The 17,780-nt window shown below is 52.1% G+C and overlaps 1 protein-coding gene across 8 annotated transcripts in view; it reads right to left on the reverse strand.

Moving 5' to 3' along the window:
• NFATC2 (nuclear factor of activated T cells 2) overlaps positions 1 to 17,780 on the reverse strand; it is a 155,895-nt gene that overhangs the window by 119,263 nt on the left and 18,852 nt on the right. For 5 of the 8 annotated variants that reach the window (XM_040459816.1, XM_040459813.1, XM_040459811.1 and 2 more), the window contains exon 1: positions 17,366 to 17,684. The exons of 2 other annotated variants lie outside the window; for them this stretch is intronic. In XM_040459816.1, the coding sequence (XP_040315750.1) occupies positions 17,366 to 17,495 (130 nt within the window). In that variant the 5' untranslated portion in view covers positions 17,496 to 17,684. Of the gene's footprint in view, positions 1 to 17,365; positions 17,685 to 17,780 lie in introns of those variants that run through there. One more of the 8 variants, XM_040459818.1, reaches the window with a different exon arrangement.

The raw sequence follows: 17,780 nt of genomic DNA on the forward strand, positions 1-17,780 counted from the left end.
CCCGTGTCTGGCCCTGGGCTGACAACTCAGAGCCTGGAGCCTGCTGCAGATTCTGTGTCTCCCTCTCTCTGCCCCACTTGTGCTCCTCTCTCTCTCAAAAATAAACATTAAAAAAATTTTAAAAACAATAGCCACGTTGATAGTTGGAATAAACACTCTATGGCCCACAAAGCCTAAAATGTTATCTGGCCCTTTATAGAAGATTGTGACCCATGTGCTAGACTCTATGCTCCACGGGTGCCGGAACCGTATCTATCAAGGTTCAGCACTGGGTGCCAGATACCTAGCACAGGCTGTCCATAAACATTTGCTGAGTGAGCAAACAATGGAAGAATCCTGTCCAAGGTTCATGTAGCCAGAAATGGGACCTCTTCCTCAAGTTGGATGCCTGGCCCTTACCCTGGGGATCCTCTGCCTCCTCGGTGTCCTTTCTGGACCATCGTGGAGTAAATGCTGCCTGGTTTAGCTGGGCTGATCTCATGGGGTCCAGAGGGTACCCCCTCCCCAGGTGAGAGCCCCGAAACGGCTTCTCACAAGTCTTAGGATAAAGATGAACGATCTCAACTAGGCCAGCCAGGCCAGGCCCTGCCTGCCAGCTCTAGCCTCACCTCTCTCTACTCTCCCTTGGACTCCGGCCAAACTGTCTTTCTGTTCTTAGAAAGCAACTACCTTCTTTCTGCCTCAGGACCTTTGCACTTGCGGTGCCCTCTGCCACAACTGCTCCTCCCCCACCCCACCCAGGCCCCTTCTCTACATAACTAAAGCCACTCATTCCTTCCAGCTAAAGTGTCGTGTGCTGGGGAAGGCTTCCTGATCTCCTTGGCTAGATCAGAGACCACTCACGTTTCTCTGTTCTGTCCATACACTTCCCGAAATTCCAATTAAGAAATTGTGAAGTTGTTTATTGCCTGCCTCTCTTCCAACCTCCAGCTCCACCCCTACCAACAGGAAATTCCATAAGGGCTCTCTCACCCCTTAGGGCATCCTAGCACCTGGACAGCCCCACCCAAAATATGTGTCGGTTGGCTGAATTTTAAAAAAAGGGGGGGAGGGGGAGTTCAGAAAAGTCTATGTGAAATATTTCAACTACTACTCAAAGATGCTAATATCCAACCCAAACGGTAGAAAGACCTAACCTCGAGAGAGGCCAATTCGTTAACATCTACCAAAATTCCAACATACCTATCTTTGGACCTAAGCAACGTAGCTTTAGAATTTATCTTGCAGGGGCACCGGGTGGCTCAATTAAGCGTCTGACTTTGGCTTAGGGCATGATCTCACGGTTCGTGGGTTCGAGCCCGTCATCAGGCTCCCCACTGACAGTGGGGAGCCTGCTTGGGATTCTCTCCCTCTCCTCTCTCTGCCCTTCCCCCACTTGCGCATGCGTGCACGAGCTCTCTCTCTCTCCCAAAGATAGATAAAACTTAAAATTTATTCCGTGATAAACCCTCATATGTGCAAAATGCAGTGTGTGGAAGATTAGTTAATACTGCCCTGTCGGTAATCCCAAAAGACAGGAAGCCATCTAATGTCCATCAGTTGGGGATGGGTTGAATTCCAGTTTGTTCCAACAATGGGCTATACGGGGGCGCCTGGGTGGCTCAGCCGGTTAAGCATCTGACTCTTGGTTTTGGCTCAGGTCATGATATCACGGTTCGTGGGTTCGAGCCCCACATCGGGCTCTGTACTGACAGCGCGGAGCATGCTTGGGATTCTCTGTCTCCCTCTCTCTCTGCCCCTCCCCCACTCACGCTGGCTCTCAAAATAAACAAACTTTAAAAAAGCAAAAACAGGGGCACCTGGGTGGCTCAGTCAGTTAAGCAATCAACTCCTGATTTCAGCTCAGGTCAGGATCTCACAGTTTGTGGGTCCGAGCCCTACGTCAGGCTCTGCACTGACGGTGTGGAGCCTGCTTGGGATTCTCTCCCTCTGTCCCTCTCTCTCTCTCTCTCTCTCACTGCTTCTCACCTGCTCATGCACTCAAACTCTCTCTCAAAAATAAACTTAAAAAGGTTGTGAGCTGCTATGAGGTACAGTTTACAGCAAGTGTAAACGTTTAAGACAAAAAACAATACTGCTATATAAAGGGTTTAAAAAGTTCTTTCAGCCTTGATATGAAATGACCACAAGACACAGGGGCAAAGAAAAGCAAGGTACCTACAGTATGCACAGTACAAAAACAGAGGATAAGAGAATGTACACACACACACACACACACACACACACACAGCTGCTGGGTGTTCAGCCTCTCTCTGCAAGTTATAGGTAACAGGGACTTCTTCCAGGGAAAGGAACTAACTAAGTCATCAGGCAGGGGAGGCACGCCCAAAAGAGATTCTGTTTCCTGTATTACCCTGAGAAAAGAAACACAATTCCCAAAAGAATCAGGTTTTTATTTTATTTTAAAGGTGATGGGGCCTAATAGGATACACGGCAATGACACCTTGGTTTAAGAAGCAGGAAACTGAAACCTAGCCCTATGCTGCCACCAACCAGCTATGTGACCTTGGAAGAGACCCTCACCCCGACTCCAGGTCTCAACCTGCCCATTCATAACAGGACAGCACTAAACCAGATCCGTTTCCTTGGTCACTTCTGGCTGGGATTTTTCTAGCTAGCGTCTGTAGGTTCTCACGTTCCCAGTCAACAACAACACACACACGGACACCTTCCTGGCAGGTAACGGAGCGCAGATTTTTCTTCTAGCAAGAGATCAACATCAAACCCGGGTCCCGCGACATCCTGGTAATCCACTGCCCTGCGAACCAGCAAAAACAAACCACAAAACGTCTCTTAGCAAAAATTCTGGCCTTATCAGAAAGGGCCGCATCACATCTCCTCAGAAACACCCCGCTTCAGGGCTGATGCGAACAGTCGCAGAAACTCGGCCCTGAAAACACACATCACTCACCCTCGCTGGCAGACTGCGCAGAACAGAAAGGCCGGCTTGCTGAGCAAAAGCATCCAGAGCATTTACACTGGTTTTAATTAATCCGAGCAGCTGACTTTTTCCGTCTTTCTTTTTCCTCTCAAGATTCTGAAAGCTTCACAGCAAGCAGGGAATGTGAAGGTAATTTATCACTGTTCCATTCTCAGTCTTCTGGGTATTTAACAGTAAGCATCCCAGACGCACGGCTCAGGGCGAACACGTTTCTTTAAGCAGCTGGGCTTCTCTATTTCTCCTTACACAACTGCCCCCCTCACAGCCAGCCCCTCGGGGTCACAGCTGTGCCCACACAGCAACCGGACAAAGTTAGTTTCATCTCAGAGCCACCAGATTTTCTCAGAAAGGGTTCCAAAAATCCTTTTTTTCTTTTCTTAACCACTTGCATAATCTTTGCTATATCCACGTACTACCGGTAAATATTATTTACTTAATATTTCTATTTAAATTCACTCACACAGTACTTTAATTTTTTTTTTCTTTTAAAAGGAAACTTTATACCACTACCACAAATGGAAAATCTGTGTCACCTCCATAAATAGAAGGTAGGGTAAAAACACAATAAAAATAAAAGTTACTCAATTCAAGATTCGAGACACTGTGGCCGGCCAAAGGCTCTACCCTGAGGCCCACCCTTTCTCTGCCCCTGAATGCTCCCTTTTTACGGAGATAGTATGTATATATGAAGATTTTGAGTATGTAGAGTTTGAGGAGTGTTGCCAAATGTTACAGACTCTTGTAACCACAACCACAATAAAGCTGTAGGACATTTCCACAACCCCAGGAGGCCTACCTTTTTTAAGGCTGGAGGGGGGCAGGGAGGAAACGTCAAGTGCTAGAAAGATACGGGAGCACCTAACAGACTCTACCTGGGACTAGTTCAAAGCCACGTAGCGCTGCAAGAAAAAATGGCGCTCATTACATGTGATGCCCTCACCAGTGGAGCACATAAAACCCCTTCACCTGCCATGGGTCACCTAGCCCACCCTGAGGCATCCATACTCAGAGAGAGGAAGAAGGTGGAAGCCGTGATGGGGGTTCAGAGGCTGCTGCCCAAAGTCCTCTGTGCCTCTATGCCTTTGTACCTGCTGTTCCCCTTGCCTGGAACTCCCTTCCAGACCCCCTATCCTCACTTCTCCTAGCAAGCCATTATTTGCCCATCAAGATTACACCTGGGCCACCTCCTCCTGAAGGCCCTCCCTGATTCCCTGGTCTGGATCGGAAAGCTCTTCTTCTGGGTTCCCAGAAAACCTGCAGAATCGTGTAAAGAAGTCTATCAATTGTCTCCCTACGGGGCTGTGAGCTTTTTGAAGGCAGTTAGGGATCGTCGGTCCATAATAATCAACAGGGAAAGCAGCTAACGTTTATTGCGAACTTCCCTGCCAGGCACCGTGGCAAGCACACTCCACCTAGTTATTCTATCCTCACAACCCGCTATGAGGTGGGCACCGGGTATTCCCCTTTTACAGACGAGGAAACAGAGACACAAGGAGCGGACTTGCCGGAGGGCCCACGCTCGAACCCAGGCAGACTGGAGAGCACCATCAATCACCAGGCCATTCAGGGCTAGAGGATTCTTCTGTTGGGGGGAGCGGGAGGCGCTGGGGGGTGTTTAGCAGCACGCCTGGCCTCTAACCACTAGATGCCGGTGACATCCCTACCGTGCTCCCAGCTGTGACTACCACAAACATCTCCAGGTACGTGGCCAAGTGCGTCCCGCAGTCAGAACATCCGCTCCCCGCCCCCCAGCTGAGAACCACGGCCGCATACAGTGCTGGTGTCCCGTGCGTGCCCCACTCACACCAGAGGCCCAAGAGAGCAATGCAAGCAGTAATCCGGGAGTCAGGCCCTCCAACCCAAAATGCTTCAGAAACGAGACATCTGCCCACCGTCAGCCCCAGCAAGTAAATCACACTGCAAGTCCTAATTGTCAGCGCCCTCCCTCTTGGCTTCCCGGGGGCTCACCCCAGCATCCAGGCTCCGTGAAGGCTGGGGGAGGTCTCCGGCCACCATCGGAGGCTGCAGGAGGAGGGTGCTGGGGACGCCACTCCGGCCCCACCTCAGCAAGGCATCTGCGCGGAGATCCGGGCCTCGCTCGGCACAGGGTCGGGGGACCCCCGCTCCACTGCCCCGCCCCTGGGCCCTGTGACCAGGGGGACCCCCGAGTCCTCGTGGGTCACACGGTGAAGCCAGTGACAGTACCAAGCTGATAGTTCACCTCATCCACATGAAGCCCAAAGCACACACAGTAAGCACTCAATAAAGTGGGTCTGAGTGGATCATTATTATTATGGAAAGAATGACTTTTTATTTTTTTTTTTTTAATTTTTTTTTTTTCAACGTTTATTTATTTTTGGGACAGAGAGAGACAGAGCATGAACGGGGGAGGGGCAGAGAGAGAGGGAGACACAGAATCGGAAACAGGCTCCAGGCTCCGAGCCATCAGCCCAGAGCCTGACGCGGGGCTCGAACTCACGGACCGTGAGATCGTGACCTGGCCGAAGTCGGACGCTTAACCGACTGCGCCACCCAGGCGCCCCAAGAATGACTTTTTAAATGAGAATCCCGCCCTTTCTCTGCGCTCGCTGCTTTATTTTACAACTTGCCACTGTGACACACACTAGCCCCCAATGCCTTCAAAAGCATTTAAGAAAGAAAAGAAAAGAAGAGAAAAGAAAAGAAAAGAAAAAAGAAAAGAAAAGGGCAGCCTGGCTCACGAGTTCAAGCCCACATTGGGTGTAGGGCCTACTTAAAAGAAAGTAACGGCGGGGGGGGGGGGGGTGCCGGGGTGGCTCAGTTGGTTAAGCGGCTGACTTCGGCTCAGGTCATAATCTCGTGGTCCATGAATTCGAGCCCCGCGTCGGGCTCTGTGCTGACAGCTGGGAGCCTGGAGCCTGCTTCAGATTCTAGGTCCCCCTCTCTCTCTCCGCCCCTCCCTCCCCTCATAAATAAACATTAAAAAAAAAAAAGAAAGTTAAGAATGTTTTATGAAAATAAATGGATTAGTCAGTACAGTAAAACCCTGGATTGTGAGTAACTTGTTCTGCCAGCGTTCTGCAAGATAAGCAACCATTTTTTAACAAATCGTAACCTGATAAACGAGCAGTATCTTGCAATACGAGTCGTACGTGACACCCAACGTCACATAATCCCACGTGAGCCAGTGGGTCTCGAAATTCGCTTTGATACACAAGTGCTTTGGGTTACAAGCATGTTTCCGGGCCAAATTATGCTCGCAAACCAAGGTTTTACTGTACTTGGGAGTCTTCGTTTCTGCTGACCTTCAGAAAATATGTGGAGGGGGTCCAGGAGGCTTCCAACACCCCCTCTTGTTTTATGCTTTTACTCTTCCCCTGGGCCATCTGGGAGCCGATCAACCAAACCTCACAGAAGCGTTGGTGACCCAGGGAGCTGCCGGCAGTAACGAAAACGATGTCCAACCTGTTAGCTAACGTGTCTATACCACTTACTGTACACCAAGAACCGCTGTGTGTGCGTTAAACGTTGGTCTCCCAAGAACCCTATGAAGCAACTTTACCGATGGGGAAGTGAGGCTCAGAGAGGGGGACTCACGTTCCCAAGGTCACACAGCTTCTAAGCGGCAGTCTGGCTCCTCTCCTTCATAACCATTACTCTAGCCTGCTACTGATGAAAGGGGCTATTTCTTGGACGGTGATACCTTAGCCCCAACACGGGGGTTATGGGGTATCCAACTGGGGAGATGAGGTACCCCAAGAATTGGAGCTGCTCTGGGGCACCTGGGTGGCTCGGTCGGTTAAGTGTCCGACTCTTGGTCTCAGCTTAGGTCACGATCTCACAGTTCATGAGTTCGAGCCCCACGTTGCACTGAGAGTGTGGCGCCTGCTTGGGATTCTCTCTCTCCCTCTCTCTGCCCCACCCCTACTCACTCTGTCTCTCTAAATAGTTTTTTTTTTTTTTAATTTCCTTTTAAAAGAATTGGAGATGCTCTAAGGGGTCCCATCAGGAGGCAACTGACAACCAAGGACATGAATTCCTTTCTTCTGAAATATCCACAATCCCTCCATTTGCCCGAGGATTGAGTCAACGATTTATTTTAAAATCACCGTCAGGCCACACTGTGGTCTCTGCCAGGGCCTCTCCTCCTCCAGCCTCTTTCGGGCCTGTTGCTCACCCTCGGGGACACACGGCCAAGTCTGAGGCAGCTGTTCAGTGCCAACCCACCAGCCAACAGATCGCTTTTGAAAAAAAAAAAAAAAAAAAAGGAACAGCAAGAGAACATCTTCTCCGCCTAGAACTACCGGCGGGTGGAATTTTCAGGAAGCAGAATAGAATGATCAAAATAGAAACCCCGCTAGGGAACCTACACAGGGTCTGTCCTTTGGGGGAGGGGAGGCCCGGGGGGAGGGGGACGAGGAGAACCAGCGCTCTCAGGCCTGAAGGACCTGGGGGCAAGGAGTCAGGTCACGGCCCAGAAAGCCAGACGCCCCTCGGCCTGGCAACGGGGCCCGGGGCTGCGGGCCATCCCTGTCTGAGGCGGCAGGCCCACCACTTGATGAGCTCACACCCCAAGGTGTTGCGAGTCGCAGGCCCTGGGTTTGAGTCACACAGTCTGTTGCCATGGCAGCACTCGGGATGCCACAACCTGGCACCACATAGTACAGGCGGAGGAAAGGGGAGAAGGTGGAGGGAATGAGCCCTACCTCCCGCCACCCCACGACTCTCCTAACCTCCGAGGGCGGGGGTGGGGGGGGTGCTGTGAGCAATCACCCAAAGGAGCAGGAAGGGGAAGCTTTGTCGTCTGGCGGCCTGCAGCGCCTGTAGCAAAGACCTTTGAAAAGCTAGAGGCTGCCTTCAAGTAAGAAGTTCAGTGCCCAGCAAACTTTCCCAAAAGCCCCCCAGGCCCCTACCACGCCCACCAGACGCACAGGCGCACAGGGGTTGGATGCCCCATCAATGAATCGTGTGTATTCTAATGCCAGAGAACCAGGTTGTCGCATTCGTCACTCGAGAAATGACACACACAGACACAGGGCACGAAAGGCGAGAAATTCCATCCAGGTAAGTCAGGTCCAGAAACGCCAGCAAGGGAAGAAAGGCAGTTTACCGTCCTGTCTGGTCAACGTGGAACCACCGGAAAAAGCCACCTTGAACGCTATGCTCTTTGCTGACCTTGTCCCCAGCTAAGACAGCTGTCTGCCTTTACCAGACGGGACAGAAGAGAGGCTCCGTCCTGCTTCCCAGGCAGGCTGCCAGGAGGCCAGGCGCCCAGGACACAAGACCCAGGACGACTTGCAAGCCTTACAGACTGGCTGCGGGCATGTCTGTTTGCAAACCCCCATGCACCCACAGGCGGACACCTACTCCTTTGGGAGAGGGGTAGAGAGGTGTAAGGAATCTGCAACCCGCATGCATAAGGTCAGCTTTTGGACGGAGGCAGCAGAGCCCGGACATCGAGCCGACGTGAGTCATCTCCATTCTCAACTTGGGGTGCAAAGAACCACCTCCTGCTAGTTTAGTCATCCCATGGGCCCCTGCCGCTTTCGAGAAGTTCAGAGACCTTCCTATTTTTATTCATTGGATAGCTGATCTTCACTGGGCCGCAAGCTTTCACGTGTACTACCTCCTTCTCCGCAGCTTACGACCCTCCCCCGCCCCCCAGCCCAGCCAGGAGGCAGGTGTTATCAAGTCCTCTGCGTTACAGAGAAACTGAGGCTTCAGGATGCAGGGATTCACCCAAAGTCACAAGATCATCAGGGGAAGAGCTGGACTTCAAACTGAGACATCATTCAGGTGCAGTAAAACGCACAAGCATGAAACGTACATCTCATGCCTTTTTTACATACGTGTCTGTAGCCGGTTATGCCCACCACTCAAGATCTAGAACATTTCCATTCTGCCCGAGAGTCCCCTGTGGCCCTACCCAGCCAGCAACCCTAACCCAGGTGGAAGGACTCACCCAGCCTGACTTCTCTCAGAGACTAGGTGCTAATACGCAGCCACGGTTTCTTTTTTAACCCCTTGCAGCATTCCCCCATATGACGACACCATAATTTATTTATCCAGTCAGCCGACTGTACTGCCTCCATTTTTAAAGAAGACCACCATTTGTGGGGTGCCTGGGTGGCTCGGTCGGTTGAGCGTCTGACTTTGGCTCAGCTCATGATCTCACAGTCGGTGAGTTCGAGCCCCACATCGGGCTCTGTGTGCTGACAGCTGGGAGCCTGGAGCTGCTTCGGATTCCGTGTCTCCTTCTCTCTCTGCCCCTCCCCCACTTGTGCTCTGTCTCTCTCTCTCTCTCTCTCTGCCTCTCAAAAATAAATAAACGTTAAAAAAAATTTAAAGAATTAAAAACAATACAGAAGACCGCCATTTGACATCGAACTTGACTTCGATGAGGTCCATTTCTAACAGGAGAGTCCGTCCCTCCACACTTGTCATGTGGTGCGTGACCGAGAGCAAGGCTCCGACAGCTTCCTCACCAAAACGAGAAGGAAGGATCCGGTCAGAAGCAGAAATAGACTTCAGATAATCCTGCCTCAGAAACAAGCCTCGCTGGGGCTAACCCACCTCTCTGTCAAAGGCCTACACGGGGAGGGGGGGGGGCGTGCGGAGGGGGGGTCACACATTCTAACCAGCCCAGCAAAGACCCCTCACCTTCATGCCAGCCCCTCAGAGCCACACCCCTATTTGAGTCCCAAGCCCCTGGCACTGCCTCAAAAGCCGACGGCCACCTTTCCTCGAGCTAACCTGAAATCCAGGTGGAAACTTCCCCTGGAGGACAGCGGGGGCCCCTGAACTGGGCCAGGGGCAGAGATTCAAAATGAAAAGCTGATGGACGGACAGGTTCTTTATGTACACTTTCCCCCCAGTTTTCATGTTGGTGCCACGCTCCCGGAGCAGGCACACTTCCTCCGTGGCAACAGAGGGGTGGTCCCCCACTGAGGGCCTCAGACCTGCAGCCCACCTTCCTCCCGTCACACAGGTAAACAGCCCCTTTCTGTAGTCTTTACAGACACGGTTGCAGGCGCTGCAGACCAAGTTCTTCCCCTCTTCATTCCACGTCCCCCCTTTTGCAGGCGTGCCCAAGCAGGTTTGTTTTGATAAGGACCTTTATAAATCCTGAGCTTTGCAGGCGACTTTCTTCCTTTCAGAAAGCTCCCCCAGCCACGGCTCAATTAAAATTCACATGGGAAGGGCTGGCTTTTAGAAATGCATTTAAACTCAAACAGGCCCAGGGGAGAAAACGGGTTCTCTCCCCAAACCTTCGAGGAGGAGGCAGGGAGAGTCCCAAATGCCAACTCGGAGAAAAAGCCATCTCTTGGTTCTGTTCACAGCTTAGTCTGCCCTGGAAAGCTATCTCCCCTCCCCGACATGGGGCAGGGCGGGGGCGGGGGGAGATGTTGGGGGAAGGCACGTAAAGTCCAAGGCAGGGGGCTTTCCATCTGAATGCCGGTTTATAAGAAATGCAAAGGACAGAGGAACCTGTTAAGAGAGTCCGGCATGCGGAGAACCGACCCTGCTTCTTCAACAAATAGCAAGAAAACAGACAGATGGGGACTTTCCTAGAATAAAAGAGACGCCACGGTCCCCTCAACCAGATACAACGCGGAGATCTCGTTTGGATCTTGGTTCAAACGAGTTCACAGCAAAAAGATACTTGTGACACAAGCAGGAAATCTGAAACTAGATATCTGAAATTAAGCCATTACTGTGCTGTTTTAGGTCTGATAATGTCGTCTGACTTGTCCCTGAGTCCTTGTCTTTGAGAGCTACTGACTACTCTAGTTATTAACAAAATATTAAGCCATCTGGAATTTGGTTTCAAATAGTGGGGGGCCCGCACCCCCAGTGTAGAGAATATGTCCAGGGTGGAGAGGGGTGAGAGAAGGGTAGCCTGATGCTGGTAATTACTGAGGCTGGGTGATGGGAACGTGAGAGTCAATTATCATTATCTCTGTTTCCCTCTTGCGGGAAAAGTTCATCACTCAAGTGCAGGACAAAATCTTCTTGTTTTGGGGGAACCCATGGGGGGGCTCTGCTCCAGGTAGAGAAGCAGACGGCCCCAGACCCTTCCCAGGAAGAGCCCCCGGGTCACATCTTGCCTCCTTCCCTGAGCTCAGTTTGAACAATCAGCAAAAAAAAAAAAAAAAAAAAAAAAACCCTCACGCCAGCCTGAGGAAGCTAAGTTTGGCTGGAGCTCTGCGAAGGCTGTTGCGGCTATTTCCTGTGCTGGGGAGGAGAGCAGGAGGAAGTCCCTTCACGGGGGGAAGCCACAAGAATCCATCACACTGCACACTCCAGGGCTGCTCCTTCCTGGCTCTGGCTCAAGGGTCCCAGGGGGCCAGGGCAGGGCACCTGGGGAAACCCTGCCTCCCCAAGGGAGGCAGCCACAGGACAAATCCAAGCCCTGGAGTCTGGACACTTGAGAAAGTTTTCGCAGACGGCCAAGTTCTAGAGCTGAGACAGGAGCCAGACGAGAGCCTTTCGAGTCAGAATGGAAGGTGCCTTAAGTAAGACACCTTGCTATAACGCCCACTCAAGCCCGACAGCCAGGGGCTCCTCGCCAAGGACCGGACTCTTCATCCCTTCCCTTAAGGCTCAGAATTCACCCAAGGTGAAGGTTGTCCCTTCCAAGGAGCCAAGGCCCTCGGGAAGTCAGGAGAGCTGGACGCTCCCTCAAAGCCCATCACCGCTGCCAGCACCAGCCCATCTGCGCACAGCCCGCCTCCTGGCAGCCGCACATCTGGTCCAGCAGGTGAGCTTTGCCACCACCATCCCCCCCCCCCGGCCCGGGGGGGGGGGGGGGGGGGCGGGGGCCGGGGAGCAGAATCGCACGCCCGTAGGTGGACCATCATCAAGGAAGTATTCAACTTCTCATCCATTCATTTGGAAATTACTGATTGGGCACTTACTAACGCCAGGTACTTTTACTGGCCAAGGTCACGCAGGCAGGAGGCCACAACGTCAGAATTTCAAGTCAGGGTTTTCTGATTTCAGATCAGGCGGTCTGACTCGCTGCGCCTTCGGAGCTGGAGGAACAGGCACCCCGGGAGGCATGCACAATAATCCAGCGGGATGCAGAAAGCAATTGAACAACAGCACAAGGCCCATTTAATTCCTGTCCTTTACCATTTTTATTTTTGCCGCACAGGTATAATCCCCTTGGGACAGCAGCCAAGTTGACCATGCTATAAATACCAAATATAAGGACTGAACGCACCCCGTGCCCCTCAGAGCCGGAGTCCGTGACATTCTGGCTGAGTTGTAGTGCTGACAGCAGGGACTCGGGACCCCAACTGCTTGCGTTCAAGGCCTGCCCTGCCATTTACCGCTGCATGACTCAGTAAAGACAACGGAACCCCCCCCCCCCCCAAAAGAGTCTGACTTCACTGGTCCCAAGTGCAGCCAGGGTTGAGAACCACGGGCCACAATGCTGCCTTTTTCAAATATATTCAACCTCATCCCCTTACAGGATTAGAAGGCCTTGGGAACCAACCCAAATAACACTGCTCCAAGGTTTGAAGAGCCTCCCTCCCGGTCACCTCAAGAACAGAGGGCCTTTAGTTTGGAAGCGTGGATGACAGGTGTTCAATAGTGAAGAATGATGAGGGCAACTTTCTCCCCACTTCCCTCGCCTCCCTGACAAGGCCACCGTTCAGTCCTCGCCTTCATTCCACCTTTCCAGCTGCACCTGGAGACGCTATTTGTACAAAGCAGGCTTAATAAGGCCTGTCCTTAATTCGACGCAGACGGCAATGTCTCTGAATGTCACATGTGTTTAGCAAGACTGCTTGCTTAGGGTAGAACTCTATTTTTAGTAAGCACCAAAAACACCTCATGATACCATATCCCAGCACCTCATTTGTCCCTATTTGTTTACCAGGCCCTGTCCCACATCGGCCCCGGGGCCAGGCAAGGGCAGGACCACATCTGATGGTCTCTACACCCCCACGGGGCCTGGCACAAAACCAGCATTCAGGGAGTATTTGCTGAAAGAATCAGGTTTTAATTGTCCCCTGTGAATGGGGTAAGAGCAGGTGTTCCTGAGTGGAAGGGCAGGTGACACGAGGGAAGGGACTACAGTGGGGTCTGGGACTCTACCTGAAAATGGTCTAAAGGGCACGTGGAGGGCAGAAGGGGGCGTGCAGGGGTTATGCTCACGTGCGGCATGCACACATAGGATACCTGTGCACACGCACTCCTACAGCGGGTACATGTAGGATGGGTGGCTTTTGTCCGCTTTTCCAAGGGCTGTGACCCAGCAAGTTTAAGGGCCACCGGAACAGACTCTACAAGCAATGGCCAGGAGTCTATTTGCCTTTCTGAAGGGTCAAGGTTGGTGCCATTTGCATTCGCTTCCAAGGAAGTGAAGCAGGGACACATGAGACCCACTGAGGCCTCCCAGAAGTGATCACTCCCAAGGAGTCAGTCCCTGATGGTCCGGAGGAGATGTGGCACCCTGGAGGAGACTGGGACTCCCAGTGGCCATCCAGCCCTCCCAGGGTTTTACACATTGGGAGAATAATTCGTTTCGCTGAATTCACAAGCACACACTAAAGAATGAAGCTTCTCATCTGTCCACTGACAACGCGTACAGGTCTCTCCCCTCCACGATGAGGTTAGTAGCAGAGGTCAGGGCTCCCACAGCGTGGTCCCCATTCCTTCTGTTACTTTTTTCAACCGAGGGAGACAGTGAAATATAGGAAGAGTCTACTTTGCCTGCCTCTAAAGCAGATTTGAAAACCTAGATAAATGAAGTGGATGATTTCTCAGAAAGATACGGGGTGCCAAAATGGACTCCAGCAGACAAAGTGCAAGCCGACTAATTCCCACACACACGATAGAGAAAGCAATCCTAGCCCAACCCTGTAAAAAGGCACCAGGCCCGGATGGCTTCATGGGGGAATTCTATCCCAACTTTAGAAATGCGACAGTCCCAACAACACATCCATTGCTCCTGAGCATAGAAAAGTAAAGAAATCCAAACCACACACCAAAAAGGACATTACAGACAAGTACTGCTCATGAATACCACTGACAGGAATCTTAGATTTTATCAGACACCAGCCCCACCACTAGAAGAAAACAATACACAGTGACCAAGTAGGGTTTAAGGCAGTAATGTTCCAATATTAGGAAGTCTCATGTAAGTGAGCATAAGAGATCTAAGAAGAATAAAACCGTATTCTTCCACAGACCCTAAGACGTCTATGACATAATTCAACTCTCATTCCTCTTCAAAACTCTCAAGAAAACAGGAATGGGTGGATACTTCCTTAACATATTAAAATACAGACACTTCGATCCCGAAGGTGACACGCGAGGTATTCCTGATAGGGTCAGCACAATAGGTGCTCAATAGTTAGCTGGAGGAGTAAACGAATAACGGCTCACATTAACTGAGCACCTCCATTAACAAAGCCAAGGGTTTAATAAAATGCTCACAACAAATCACACTCTGTATTGATTTAAATAGGTCAAGCCATTCAAGGCAAATAATCCTGTGAGAGTAGTAGTATTTCAGCTTTCGACAGATAAGCTAACCAAGGTCCGGAGAGGTTAAATGACTTGCCCAGGGTCACTCTGGTGGTAAATGTTTTCAACTCCAGTCTTGCCAAAGTGCCAGGCCCTTTACAAACGGCTCTACGTAACTCTCATCAGATAAAGGAATAGTGAACCCTCACACAGCGGTTCCGAATGCTGGCTCTGAAGCAAGATGGCCAGGTTCAGGGTTCAACTCTGCCATTTACCGGCTCTGCTCTCTTGGGAAGATTCCTCCACCGTTCTGTGCCTCAGTGCCTCCTCTGTAAAATGAGGGTGACCACAGGGCCCACTGGCTAGGGTTGGCGCGTTATTACAGGAGCTAAAAGGCATCTGCTACAATGTTACAGTTCCATAAAACAAGCATCCGAATTACCCAAAATCCGTAAGTCCCGTCATCCAGTTCTGACGTCGGTCCCATTAGCGGGCTCCTTCCTCCCTGGACTCTTGCCAAGCTCATTCACGCACAGAGTTAAGGGTAGCCCTCACATGCATCGCCAATATATTGTCGCCTGGGACAAAGCCCAGTAGCAAGCTAAAGGCTAGTGGCAGCCCTTGGAGAGAGCCACCGTTCAGAAGCAGAGAGGTGACCCCATGAACATCCGGGTAAGCCAGAGCCGGACCCACATCTGGAAGAGCTCGCTTAGCCTCTCAAGGCTCACACCCGCTCTGTTCTTCGGCCATGATGCTTCTGTGCTCCCAGCAAGGAATCATTATTTACAGATTCCAGAGCAAACTCCCCACTCCGTAAGGGGGGCGGGGTGGCGCACATAGGAAATTCTTTCCCAAGAGCCAAGTTTAGAAAGGAGTAACTTTACGACAGAGAAACCTGACAAGCACTACTGTGGCCAAGTTGATCAAGGTCGATTATCAACACTGATCAATCAAGCCGATACTACGTACCCTTGAGATGATGTGATGGAAACAGTCACTTCACCTGCGTGGTCCTCCTCTCTAAAACCCATAGCCCCAAGTCCTTCCAGGAGAGAAACATCAGAAAGACCCTAAGTCGGGCACAATTCTACGGTATATCTAACCGGTGCTCCTCAAAACTCAAGTTCCCAAAAAGATAAAAAAAAAATAACAAAGACCCCTTGAATCTGAATAAAGTATGGACTTTAGTTCATCATGACGCATCAATAGCGGATCATGAATGATAACAAATATACCCAAAGTGATATAAGATGTTAATAAAACGGGGCCCCGGGTGCTCAGTGTATGGGAACTCCCTGTACTGTCTTGACAACTTTTCTGTGAATCCAAAACTGTTACCAAAAAAATAAAGTTTGTTGGTTTTTTTTTTTAATGATTCCAGGGCTTCCACTGTGGCCATTTAGACACCCATCTGGCGGCCACCAAGCACCACTTGCCAAAAAAAACTATAAAAAGCACCTCCCATCAGATTTGGCTTGGAAACTATTTCCCCGGAAATCTCCCCCGTGCAAAAAAAAAAAAAAAAAAAGTTAGCTGATTGTGAATCTGGGAGGGGTGTATTAGTTCCCTGCAAAACATGACTTTAATCTTACCAAACAAAGACCATGGATGTTAAAGGGACCTTAAAGGGATCATTTGCAGATTCTTAATTGTATCTTTTCAAAGCAAAGGATGGCCTCCAGATTGCAACTCGAGAAGACTGGTCTCTTTAGCTTGCTAATTATTTCCATCTCCAGCCAAAATTCAGAACGATCACCAACTACCACCTTCACTTGGTATCCAAGTCAAAGCAAAAGCCCCTCACCTAAGGTGGTCAGTGAAAGACAGCGAAGGAAGGAAAGTGAAAAGTTCTCATTCGCCTGCCTAGCACAGCATCTCTGGGAAACGCCAAGCCCCCAAATGTCTGTGAGAAGTCCTCCTACACAACCCCTTCCTGCCCTCCGGATGCGGCCAAGCCCCTGTGCATCTGGAAGTTACCAACAGGCCTGCCCCGGAGGCTTTGACAAGCCCTGGGCTGGGCTGTCAAAATCAGGAAGCCCAGTTGGGTGGGTTTTTTTTTGTTGTTTTTTTCCAAGACAACCTGTTAACCAGAAAAATACAGCGAGGTTCCGCATGCGACCTCCTTTCCTTCTGACAAATGCTCCTGGTGAGCAAGAGCGCCGGCCCAGCCTGGGGAAGTCCCCAGCCACAGAGGGCCCTTCAGCACATACACTGACAGCTAGTTTAGGCAGGAATAGGCTTCTGCCTGAATCCAATCCGCAGGCCAGCCTTTCCCCGAACCCCACATCCATTAGGACAGCGGGGCAAGGGATCACTGTTTAACAAAGCTCAAACTGATCCCTTTAGGGGGACTCGCAAAAGCTGGCGGCCGAAACCAGGGAGGAAACGGGAAGGCTTCCTAACAGTGAAGCCGCGCCAACCTCCAGCATCTGAACCTCCTGCGTCTGAAGGCGCAGACAACCTCTTCATTAGTTTCAGCACAAAGTTCCCAACAAACTCGGCTGCCAGGCGCTGTTCACAGAGGAGAATCCGTTGCCACCTCTCTGTGCCCCGGTTCCTTCCCTGCTAACTCCATCCTCTGGCTTCCCCACCGCCTCTGTCCAGAGGCAAATCACTTTCTTTCCCCTCCGACGACCCTGCAGCTGGGGGCCAGCTGAACCCCTTGCCACCTTTTGCTCGGCTACGGTGACCCCCAGGGAGGAGAGCCGAGTAGCTGCAGACTGACGCCCTACTGGGCAAGAGTGAGCCTACCGCCCCCTAAGGGTGGGTGGCAGCAGTCCCAGATGCCTCGTGCCCTCCCTCTCACCTGGGGAGACGCACCCCTCCCTCCCCACCCCCCACCCCACCCCCCCCCCCGCCCCGGGAAGTGTGACATCGGGAGCACAGAGGGGTCCTGTGTCCACTCCGCAGGCCCGAGCCCCCGCCCGGGCTCCAGGGGGCCAGGCCGGGGGAGCCTCCACCGACCTTCGATAGGATTCAAATAGTCATAGTCGAAGAGGATGGAGAAGTCGAACTCGTCTTGGGGGCTGCCCCCGGGCTCGTGGCCTGGGGCGTCCCCGCCGTCGGGGTCGGGCTGCGGCTCCGGGGCGTCCATGGCGCGCAAAGCGGCGGGAGGGTGGCGGGGCCGGGGGCGAGCGCGGCTCGGCCTGCTCCTGGGCACCCTCGCCCGGGGGTGCGAAGGGGGCAGGAAGCGGGCCCGAGAGGCGGCGGCAGCGGCGGGGTCGCTGTCCTTGCGGGGACGCACGCGGGCCCGGGGATGGCGCGCTGGCGCAGCGGCTGCTGGACGCGCCCGGGGAGCTGAGCGGCGGCGGAGGCGGCTGCGGCGCGAGCTTCCTGCTCCGGGAGGCACCTGTTGCGGCCCGCGGCGGGGGAGGCGGGG

The sequence above is a fragment of the Herpailurus yagouaroundi genome, unplaced genomic scaffold (genome assembly GCF_014898765.1).
Source record: "Herpailurus yagouaroundi ecotype Mexico unplaced genomic scaffold, PumYag 246, whole genome shotgun sequence".
NCBI classification, from domain to species: Eukaryota; Metazoa; Chordata; class Mammalia; order Carnivora; family Felidae; genus Herpailurus; species Herpailurus yagouaroundi.